This window comes from Anguilla rostrata, chromosome 11 (genome assembly GCF_018555375.3).
Source record: "Anguilla rostrata isolate EN2019 chromosome 11, ASM1855537v3, whole genome shotgun sequence".
Classification (NCBI taxonomy): Eukaryota; Metazoa; Chordata; class Actinopteri; order Anguilliformes; family Anguillidae; genus Anguilla; species Anguilla rostrata.
Window position 1 is genome coordinate 30,024,400 of NC_057943.1, and position 11,693 is coordinate 30,036,092.

At 41.3% G+C, this 11,693-nt stretch overlaps 1 protein-coding gene and 1 long non-coding RNA gene across 2 annotated transcripts; one reads left to right on the top strand and one right to left on the bottom strand.

Annotated features, from left to right (window-relative positions):
* Nucleotides 1-1,556: 1,556 nt before the first annotated feature.
* On the top strand, nt 1,557-9,823 carry si:dkey-205h13.2 (uncharacterized). The gene is made up of 12 exons (XM_064299301.1): nt 1,557-1,999; nt 2,505-2,545; nt 3,063-3,096; nt 3,446-3,475; nt 3,825-3,996; nt 4,115-4,218; nt 4,644-4,815; nt 4,982-5,085; nt 5,486-5,666; nt 6,539-6,642; nt 8,109-8,280; nt 9,136-9,823. Exons 2-12 carry the CDS (start codon nt 2,534-2,536, stop codon nt 9,257-9,259), a joined length of 1,209 nt encoding a protein of 402 aa, XP_064155371.1. The 5' UTR covers nt 1,557-1,999; nt 2,505-2,533; the 3' UTR covers nt 9,260-9,823.
* On the bottom strand, nt 9,436-11,679 carry LOC135234579 (uncharacterized). The gene is made up of 3 exons (XR_010324138.1): nt 11,547-11,679; nt 10,698-10,792; nt 9,436-10,154 (listed from the first exon to the last, which is right to left on the bottom strand). It is a non-coding gene; the product is annotated as an uncharacterized LOC135234579 (long non-coding RNA).
* Nucleotides 11,680-11,693: the final 14 nt, after the last annotated feature.

The window sequence follows — 11,693 nt, forward strand, 5'->3', positions numbered from 1 at the left end:
GCGGACTGGTCTCAGCTGCGTCGGCTGGTGGAGAGAGCACACGCACCTGGGTTGTGTTAGCTAATCAACCCAGGTCCTTAAAGGTGGGCTGCTCTCCCCAGTTCGGGCCAAGGGCGTTAGCTAACATCGAGACTGAGATTCATTATTTGAGTTGCGTTCAATTTCGGTTTAGTTTCTTTAAAAAGACGGAGAAAAGTAACCGCCACTGAAAAGTCTGAGGAGTTGGTTTGCTGGAAAGCAGTCCAGCTACAAAGCGACTAACTGAGATACTTGTCGCTTGGTTTTACTTTGTTTTGTCTTTATTTTAGTGAATTGTTTTTGCCCGGAACCCGTGTGGGGTAACGGTGAAGATGGCGTTTATTTTATTTCATGTTTGTGTGGGTGCGCGCTCTCTCTTTCTCCATGTGACAGACCACGGTGTTCGGTGTTCCCCTGTAGGTACAGCCGCATCACCCTGCCAGGGGTGCTTGCTGTTTTTTGGAGTCAACTTGCCCCATTACCTGTTTCTGTAAACTCTTTTTGGCAGTATCCTTGTGAAAAGTGCAACACAAAATGCAATTGAATTGCGGTAGTGCATGGTGTGTGTCTAGCAATGACTATGACTGTCAACAGAAGGACATGTGCACAGAATAAAAAGAATATACAGAGAAGCCATAATGGGAGACGAAGACCCATTTGTTCTTGATTTTGCTCTATACTCTGCAATTATAGATTTGTAATCAAACAATTCACGTGTTCAAAATTGTGACGTACAGAGCCAAATCAATAAAAAATCTCAAACATTATGGATCTCACTGTATAAAACTGTGCACTTAAACGTTGTGTTGCTGAAAATATTCTAAACCAATAACTAATCATAATTTTATAAAATGGGATCATGTACTGATTATGATAACCATTAATATTCCATCAATATCATTGACTAATACATTGAGCCTCAATAAATTCAGAATATTATTTTACAGGGTTCTGTGTATATATATATATATATATATATATATATATATATATATATTTTTTTTTTTCTATTTATTTTTTATTTTTATTTCAAACATGCCATGCAACATCAGTGTCCTGTAGTGGTAACTGAGTATTACCAAAGTAAGAAAAAGATTTTTCCCCTTAAGGTAACTTAACCAGTGTCAATGGGCATTGTGTCCACTACCAGTTTGAAAAGGTTTTGAATGACTGCTAATGATCGCTTTCAGCTCAGCAGAATGAGAGCCACATTGTTGCTGACTAAATCCCCGCTCATCACACAATACCTACTTTTTTGTTCTGTATAAATCAGTCAGTTATACAGTAACATAGGTTATTTTAGCAATACTACACCTCAGGAAATTAAAACCCATTCAGTTACATTTTTCTATGTCCCTAATTGAGTTGGTCTTGCTGAAAGTAACAGGTACACACACCACTTGTTTCAACTGCGCCATTTTCCATGGCTCAATCAAAATACCTTCACAAGAAGATCAGTCAAGAGTTTAAGGATGAGACCTCTGATCTCACTAAAAGCCAGAGTCCTCTGACCATTTAACAGTTGAGACAGTCTGGTTCCCTTGGATGAGATTGAAGCAGCCAATGGTGACCAACAGAAAATAGATCATTAACATTTTTAATTTGATATGGCTCTGTTGTAGAGCCAGAGGACAGCTGTGCAACGATGACTTCGAAAACAAATGTTATTTTCAAAGCAGAAACCTGAACTTCCTGAGAAGCTATAATGGGAGTGGTGGGTGCTGTCCATACAGGGATTACTGTAAGGAGGAAGGAGTTACCTCTCAGAATTGCATCTATGGATATCTAAGAGACAGGGCAGGGCCAGATTCAGCACAGATACTGTAGTATCCCGCCTAAAACAGCCTGAAGAACCAGCCTTCATTCCCATTGGACGCAGGTCAGAAAGCCAACTTAAAGAGTTCATTCTTATATGAAGGTCTAGAGCTACATTCTTCCAGTCTATGTGACCAGGCAGTACCACTAAGGTCCAGCTCTTCTGGTGAGTTATCGCTGATGGAAAAATGGGAATTTAATCTGATATAAACTTTGCTAATCAAACCTCCAAATTGGTTATATTTCTCAGTAGGTGCAAACTTTTTTATTTTATTTTTTAAACATGTTTTTTTGTGGGAGAATGATTAATTAACTCTGACAACACAAAAGATTTATTCAGATTGTACTGTTGACTCCAAAGACTCAATGATGCAGATTGCAGTTAAATGCATGACTGTGCCATAGAGACCAAAGTAGATATGTTGAATGTTCATTCTGGCAATCACACAACTCCAGAAAGCTGTGGTCTGAAACAAACCTTTCAGTCTGCCTTACTGTTGCTGTACTGTATTTTGCCAATTATAATGAAATACTTAATATTCTTTGTGTGACTAGTGTATCATAAGAAGTAATGTATATTATGTAATCATACTTTTTCTGTGTAGGAGTGAGCTACAGCCAGTAAGGTTTCTCACGTGACACACTTCCTGTGATTTTCTTCTTGTGAACAGATATCTCTGCATTAGGAACAGCGATCACAATGATATTACAGGTATTCACATAAATTGACAACTTTTCTTTTATGTCCCGGTGGTATTATAGCTATCTGTAGTGATGCTGCTGAAAGGCACTATCTTAATTTTCCCTTTAATAAATGTGACATTTATTTTAGTAGTAGTGATGAATGATTGAACTTTCATTAATTGGAACATGACCAAATTTTAATACTATTATTTGATAACAGAAAGACTGCATTTCTGCACATATTACAGGATTATCCATTTACTATGCCATTACCAGTGTGAGTTATAGGCTGAAAATTGGAATTATGGAGATAAAATAGTTTCTATACATACTGTACAAATATACCTTTACATTTTAGGTCATTATTCTTCATAGAATTCAGCGGTTAATAATATAGTGTCGTGAAATTGTGACAGTGGTAAGTCTGGTAACATTTGATTAGTAAAATTAGTTATTGAAATACAAGAAACATTGGTGCTTAATTCCTCCAAGTATTCATTTTTGTAACTGTTCTCTGGAATATACTTTAAAAATTCTTCTTACAGAATCTTGTGATTTGTTGCTGTCTTCTGGTTGCTAGTAAGTGTAACCTTAATTTCTTATCTCCTAAATTTACCTGTTGAATGAATTATATTAATAGCTGATTAATTGGACACCACCGGTATACATTACATGTACAAAAAAATATCTAAGCCATTTTTTAATCTATAACCAATCAATCTGAAGCTCAATTTACCACCACTGAATCTATAGGAGCTAAATGATGGAAATTGTACATCATCCATAAAACAACACATTCGATGGACATTGCAAACCAATTTGAATAATACATGTACAGAACAGGATATACAGGATATACAGTAGTTATGCTCTAAAGGTGCAAACTATTAGAGTTTGAGGCCATGGTATTTTCTCTTTCTGTGTTTAGATCTGCATGCTACTGGCTCAGTCACTGAGAGTAAGTAGAACCACTTCCTCTCAACTATGGTCTGAATTGTTTAGAAAATGCTTTCAATCGTCATAGTTTACGAGTATGAAGTGTGTCAATGTGCGATATTTGGAAATTAACCTCTTTGCCTGTTTTATTAAAAGCCTCTTGGATGCTTTGGGTGATTCTTCAAAGGGGGAGCTCTTACAAGCTACAGTATGTAATTTAACAGCAATGTTAAGCTGCAGATGTGTGACTGTTATAGTTATTGCGGTTATACTACAGTAAAACATGAACAGAGATTAGGGATCTTACCAGCAGCATGATTTTACACCAGCTCATGACAGCTCATCACCTCTGCCTTGTCGTTGCTGGGCAGCGTGCCGAACGGCCTGGTTCGATGACAGCGATGTCACCACCCAGGGGGACTCCGAGCTCCTGCATGACCTCAGGAGGACTCACCGCAGTGGCATCTGTCCAGACCCACTGAACATGGAGGCCCAGACTGTTTCTGGCATCAAGTCCTATCATACCAAGAACACCTTCCACAGGTAGCAAGGCTGGCTCGTTGACCACTCTCTGCTCAATCTGAGCTTGGAGGAACTTGGGTCTGTAATGTAATGCGATGATCTCATGCTCAACGCCGCACGGTCGCCATGCGCTTTGCAGGTATAACGTCTCGGAGGGGTTCGAGTGCCTCAATTCGGAGCAGGGAACGAGGGCGTGTGAGGATTACAAAGTCATGTTCACCTGTTCGGGCCAGTTCTGTTCAGGTAAATCTTAATAAAACAACAGACATCTGATCAAAGGTCAGTGCACAAAATGGTTTGCCTGGCTGCTGGTTTTTGCAAATTAAGCCACCAAACTGCTCCACTGAAAATCCAGCTATGGCCAATGATCAAAAAGCCTTTGTGAATTTGTACTGCAAGGCACTGATTACCGTACTTGCCTAGCAAATTAATTTTAACTTTAAAATGAGCCAATAGAGCCGCGATATGCTATATAAAATTTGAAAAATCACAACATTTTTGGAATTATTTTTCTTCCCCAATATGGTGATTGCCAGTTGTACCTCTCTGGGACAATAAATTATAAAATGCATCTTTAGTTTAGTGTCCTTAGTTCCTACTCACACGAGTGTTTAGTTCAACTCAGACCATGATTTTCACACAAAGATGTGCGTCTGGTATTTGGACAGAGTGTCGGACACGCTGGTTTGACTTTGATGACCCCACTGGGAATGGGGACTACGAGGTGCTGACTGAGCTCCTGACCGTGTACCCCCGACACATCTGCCCCCAGCCGATAGCCATCGAGGCCCAAACCTTGTCTGGGGAGCCTGCCTCCAACACCGGGGACACTTTCCTGATGTGAGTCTCATCTTCTGATGGACGTCTGGGGCATCAACATTTGTAAATGATGATCACATTAACAGACACTATTAAGCCTAGAGCAAAACTACAGTTTTCTTATAAAAATTTATGTAAGCAAAGTGACAAATTATGCAAATGCTTTTCTTTCAATACTGTTTTGCAGCTATGATGCCACCTATGGGTTTGCCTGTGTAAATTCAGATCAGAGATCTGGAAAATGTAAAGACTACAGGGTTCGTTTTACCTGCTCAACAGAGTTTTGCTCTGGTGAGTCATATTTGTTGACCCAAATAAGCATGAGATTATTTATTGTTTCATGCATAGTTGAAAAATGTTCAGTGTTGTCAGCTCTTAGTATTTTATGGTTATTTTTTTCCTAATGGTGTTGTAAAATAAATTGTAAATACCTGTAAAAACTGTCTCCAATTGCATGCTGCAATAAAGACCTTCTGAAACCTAATACAGAGCTAACCCTCTGTTAGTACAGTACGTTGGAAACTCGTTTTAATACGCAGGGGAGTACTAAAAACTGAAGGCATGCTGCAATCGACCCATAATGCACTCTGTCATGCCTGCATCCACGAGTCCTGCATGACGGCGGCCAGGTCAACGCTCTCGAAACGCAACTGCTCTGTTGGTAACGTGAACGCTCACTCCACTGTTCCAGTGCCCACCGAATGCCGGACGAGGTGGCTGAGCAGCGATGATCCGGGCGGGGAGGGGGACGTGGAGTCCATCCCCCAGCTGCTGCAGAAGTTTCCGGGCCAGGTGTGCAGGAACCCCATCAGCATCGCAGCCCAGACGGAGTACGGCATCGCGGCAGAGCACACAGGAGACACCTACCTCTCGTAAGCGCAGTGCAGCCGGCAGCCTTCGCTAGGCAGATGCCGAGCTGTGGCACAGCGGCTAACCCTAGGTCTGACTGACTACGTTAACCACCACTTTACAGTTGACTTCTACGCCAGCGGCCCTTCCTGCAAACTCTGCACTGCCCATTGCTTTAACCTAAATCTCTTCATCCTCTGTCATCACTTTAATTTGTCTGCCCAGTGTCTGCCAGGAGTAAATGGCCTCTCTCCCGCCCCACTCCACCCCAGTCAGGATCCACCCATGGGTCTCTCCCCATTTCCTCCAGAGAGTTTTCCCTGGCCATTGTTGCCCTTGGCTTGCTCTTGGGGGCCTGGGCCCAGCATGTCTGTAAAGTTCTTTGAGTCATTGGTCCTTAGTGAAAAATTTCATACAAATAAAACTGAGTTGAAATGAACTGAATTCTGTTCCAGCTGAGTTCCAAATGACCAGCCTCAGATGGAACACAAACCAGAGGACAAATGTAGGACTGGGACCAAACAGGTCTAGGGAGCAAACAGTGGCCTGAAGCACAGCTGTAGTTTATGAAGGCAGGACAGTACACGGTATTCGATTATATACTGACTTCTGTAGCAAACCAAAGTGCCTCAAAGCCTGGTTCAGACCTTCACTGACTGAGCTCTCAGGTCTTTGGTTCACACTACATCTGATGTCTGCTCATTTCTGTCATTACTGTTGGTGTGTGAGCCTGAATACCCCTCCGGTGTGACAGCTGTCTCTTTCCGACACTTGAACGCATTTCCTAACGCCATAAGATATTAACTAGGTGTGCATTTGCTCTAATTGTGTCTATGAATGTATTCACAAATATACCCAGTGGGATTCTTTGAAAGTTTTTTTTCCCTTTTACCAGTTATGATGTCATGTTTGGATTTGTCTGCATCAACTCTGAGCAAAGGTCTGGACAATGCAAGAACTACCAAGTGATGCTGACCTGTCCTTCAGACTTCTGCCAAGGTAAAATCATCACATAGCTGCAGCACTGCCTTCAAATAATTATATGCTTACCCAGATTACTGACCTAAACTATCACTTCCTCCTTTTTAATGGGCCTATTATTATTATTAAACTTTCCAGAAGATCTGTCTGACTTCTACGAAGTAATAATTCTATTATGTGATTGTGGCATTCGGTCTGCCAGAGAAGCAGATTGGTCTCAGCTGCGCTGGCTGGTGGAGAGAGCATACGCACCTGGGCTGCGTTAGCTAATCAGTCCAAGTGCTTAAAGGTGTGCTGCTCTCCACAGTTCGGGGCTGAGACCAGGAGCTAGCACCGAGAGCGAGTTTCATTATTTGAGTTGCGCGTAATTTCAGTTTCGTTTCTGTTAAAAAGAAGGAGAAAAGTAACCGCCACTGAAAAGTCGGAGGAGCGGCTAACTGAAATAGTTGTCGCTTTTTTTAAACTTTCTTTTGTCTTTCTTATTTTAGTTTGTTATTTTAGTGAATTGTTTTTGCCCGGAACCTGTGAGGGGGAAGGGGGAAGATGGCATTTATTAGTTCATGTTTGTGTGGGTGCTCGCTCTCTCTCTCCACGTGACAGCCAACGGTGTTCCCCTGTACTGCCGCATCTCCTTGCCCGGGGTGTGGTGTGTGACACCTTGATTGCTGTTTTTTGGAGTCAACTTGCCCCATTACCTGTTTTGATTTTCGTTTAGTTTCAGTTTTGTTTGTATGAACATGACGGAGAAAGTAGGAGGAGCTGGTGCAGTTTTACTTTCTTTTGTTTTTCTTATTTTAGTTTATTGTTTTTGCCCAGAACCCGTGAGGGGAAGGGTGAAGATATTTGTTTATTTGATTTCATGTTGGTGAGGGTGCGCTCTCTCTCTCTCTGTGGTAACCAACGGTGTTTCCTGGAACTGCCACATTTCCCTCCCAGGGTGTGTGACAGCAATAACTGGTGATATTGCTGTGATGATATTGGCTTGAATGAATGAAACGCACCATGTCCTCCCACCAAAATAATTTTCCACTAACATACTGTATAAAGGCCCAGTGCTTGTATATGTAAACATGGTCCTTGTCCTACAAATAACAGGACTAATACTGTGTGTATATATGTGTGTGTATATATATATATATATATATATATATATATATATATATAAGGATAAGTAAGGAAATAAGCGATTAGTACTAAGGAGAATATAGCTCGTGTCAAGTTTGTATGAACATAGACATGTACAACCATGGCATGCCAAATAATAGCTTTTCAGCATATGGCAAAGCATATGGTGAGCCAGCAATAATATATAGACAAGGAATCTGTGACAAGTGGGTTATTGTTCAGAATCTAGGTTACAAATAGAATGATGCACAAGTTTAAGAAGTAAAAAGCTATTTTCCAACAAATCAGTGTTGCTTTGCACTAGGGCTCCTGCCTATCATATGCGTAGTGGAAATGCTGACCTGCTAATGCTGTGATAGGGTGCAGGACACGATGGTTCGACATGGACAACCCCACGGGTCGCGGCGATTATGAGACTGTTCTACAGCTGCAGAGAATGCACCACGGAGAGATCTGCTCTCAGCCAATCGGAATCGAAGCCATTACCGTCTCCGGGACCCCAGCCATGGAGACAGGAGACACCTTCCTAGTGTAAGACATTCCGAGGAGACAGCAGTCCCTGTTATTCTTATCTGAATCTTACTCAGTCAGTGGTGCTGAAGAGGCAAGGCTCTTTCCTGGAGGCGGAGGCACTCCTGTCCATCATGTAGCGGCATTTAGACAGAGGCCTGGGCAAGCTAGCGCACACCAATGTGTTCGCACCTTCTCAGTATCTCATGCTCACACTTTTGGCACTTCTAATCCCACTGGTGCACAGCGGGTCAGGCAGGGTAAAGGGTTAGGGTTAGGGTTAGGGTTACCTGTTATAAAAACACTGATATCAGTATTTTTCTGATGGGATTGTTCTGAATTGGCTGATGGGAGATTGAGTCCGGAGTTCTCTCAAACCCAAGTACATCTGTGGATGTGAGGTCGGATGTCGATGGTCGGGGTTTGACATCCAACCCCACTCATCGACACAGAACAGGCAAAAACGGTTCCGCCTCTTTGAAGCTTTGGAGGGGACTAGGGGGTTGGATGTCAAAGGGTGGGGTTTGACATCAAGCCCCGCCCTTCTGCAGCCTGCAGTCAGATACCCCTCCTCAAACCTCTCGAGAACTGTACAGAACGGTTTACCAGTACGCTAATTTATAATTCATGGTAAAATAAATAGTAACACAAATTATTGTGCAGAGATAAGTTTGAACGATTACTAAATTCCTTAACATTTTAAAGAGTAGCTGAAATCAACTCCAATTTTGCATTTATATAATAGCTTTAATCACTTCCAGGGTCTCAAAGCACTAAACTCATCCATCACTGTACGTCTCTCCAGCACCCAACCAAAACGTGCTTCCTATGGAAGTATCCAGAGGCTGATTCGTTTCCCTCTGCTCCGCCCCGCAGGTATGACGCCACTCACGGGTTTGCCTGCGTGAACGGGCAGCAGCGGGGGGGCCTCTGCCAGGACTACCAGGTCCGGTTCACCTGCCCCCTCCACTTCTGCAGACAGAACCCGCAATCCAAATGAAGAGGGGCAGCAGAACCTGGCCATGCCCCCTTCACTCCCCACAGCGGCCCAAATGCTTTAACCACTGTGAAACAGTGATTGCTTTCGCAAGTTATAACCACACAGTATATCTATCCCTAGATGATTCTGTACACTGATATATGTTTTGTACCATTGTTCTCGATGATTGACAGATATTTAGGTTAAACAGAAAGATATTTATTAGCCATGTCTGTTATCAGTGTGTGTACTGTGTGTGTGTGTGTGTGTGTGCTGGCTATGAATGTGACGCAGGCCTCTGAATAACTGTACAGACAGAGATGTGATGAACACCCAAGGGACTTGCATACCACTCTGAAAAAAAGTGGAACATCCTCTAAAAGAGAACAATTGGTAAGATGTCTGCCAAGAAAAAATATTTGCCAACATTTTTCCAAACATCAGGACAATTGTTCTCTTTTTGAGGATATTCCCTGTGTCAAGCAGCTTGTGAGTCCTCTCCCCTCTCCAGGTTCATTCAATTCTGAGTAAATGCAGGCTTATTCCATACATGTGATGATACTAAATAAATGTCATTGATGTGCATTGTCCCTGTCAAATACACACATCAATTAAATTCATTATCCAGCGATTTTGCGCCTGGGTATTTGGGACTTGCAGTCTGGAAGCGCTGGGGGTGGCGGAGGTACCGTGCTGTGCCCTCAGGGGATTCTGGAAAATCTCACTTGGCCAGATATCTCAGTTCATCTTTAAGAATGTCTAACCTCCCATCGGGTTTCTTTACCCGAACATGGAATTGCAACTGGACGGATATGAGCAGCTCTATCCCCAAAGACAAACTACAGTGTGCAGGACTCAGATCCTTTCTGAGTGGAGCTTGCATGGGTTTCCTCCAGGTATTCTCCGACAAGCAAGCCTTGCAAAAGAGATGTCAATTTCAATGTGATTACCCTGGTTAAATTATAGTTAAATAAAAAATCTAATACAGTTAAGAACATAAAAACATTACATTACATTACATTATATTACAGGCATTTGGCAGACGCTCTTATCCAGAGTGACGTACAACAAAGTGTATAACCATAACCATATAACCAAAACAATCAAAGAAAGCTCAAATGAAAAAAAAGCAAACTAAAGCAAAGCAAACAGAAGAGCATCTAAAAATGAAATGTACAACACAGATGAGAGCTAGCAAAAGAAGATCATGCAACAGAAAGATGATCCAAAAGTCAACTTGAAAGGTGATTTTTTGGTCAAGTCTGAAAATTTTCACTAGATTTGGTCTGTCTGCTCTGCTGTGGGATGGTGTTGCATAATTTAGAGACTAAAGTTTAAAATGTAGACACCTTTTCCCTACCTCACTCCCTTTGCATACATTTCCTTAATCCTGATCTTTAAATCGCTCCAGGTAGAGTGTGCATCGAATGGCTAACCACTTCAACAAAGCCATACATACATTTCCATGCAATTTTCCTCCCTTTTCACCCACAGTCTCTCTCAGAGCAAAACAGCTTCAATCCCAGCAGCTTCACTTCCATGGTTCTGACAGCACTGTAATGAAGAGAAATTCATTGATACAGGTGACAGGCTATGGAATTTAAATCTGAATAAAATAGGTGATTTTGCAGATAATTTTGTAATGAAATTCCAATGCGTAGTTTATCACTCAAAATGTTTATCAATTATACAAAAACTTCACACAATTAAAATGTTCTAATACTTAGATATGTTTGTATATAGTCACTGATAAATAAATTTAATTTGGTCAAATATATATTTAAAAAATGTATGTCCCAGACGGCACAATTTATAAAATTAAGGAAGACAAAAGGCCTTATTTTTTGATGATATTTTCCAAGTATGGTTACAATTATTTAAATATTTATATACATCAAATACAGAAAAATACAGAGGATAACCTTTTAAAGTACAATGAAAGTTTTTTTGTGCTATTGTCCAAAAAGTTTTTTGTACTATTGCACTTGGCATGTCATGCTTTTACTTGTTTCAGTACTGTCAGAATATGGTTCGTTATTAAATCATTTTTCAGTACATAAAAATAAATAAATAAAATAAACAGGATGTCCCTTAACATGTTTGTACTAGCTCGTGTAATGGTATTTTAAGCCTCCATTATTTTAGAAGTCATCATTTTAGCGTGACAACTTGGGTGTCTACCTTATACAAAGAAGTAGCGACCGCCGAACGTTTGTCGTTTGACAGAATAGCCTATAATCACTTATAAGTCACATTAAAAATTCCTGCTCGTTTGAAGCGGCCCATAGTCTTATCACATATAGTTTACCACTGCTGATGCTGGTCCACTAACCCGTAGATCACAGAGCTGCAGATTTACAGACCTGCTTGACGTGCTAAGGCTAATGTCCAGGGTAGAAAAAACTAGAATAGTTGGCGTCACTTCCGGTGGAAAGTTCCAGCGAATTCGCCTTTG

Excerpts from the sequence above, each read along its gene's own strand:
- si:dkey-205h13.2 (XM_064299301.1), top strand. Across the intron at positions 4,219-4,643 it reads TTCGGGCCAGTTCTGTTCAG|AGTGTCGGACACGCTGGTTT; the intron begins GTAAATCTTAAT and ends GTATTTGGACAG. Across the intron at positions 5,086-5,485 it reads CTCAACAGAGTTTTGCTCTG|TGCCCACCGAATGCCGGACG; the intron begins GTGAGTCATATT and ends CCACTGTTCCAG.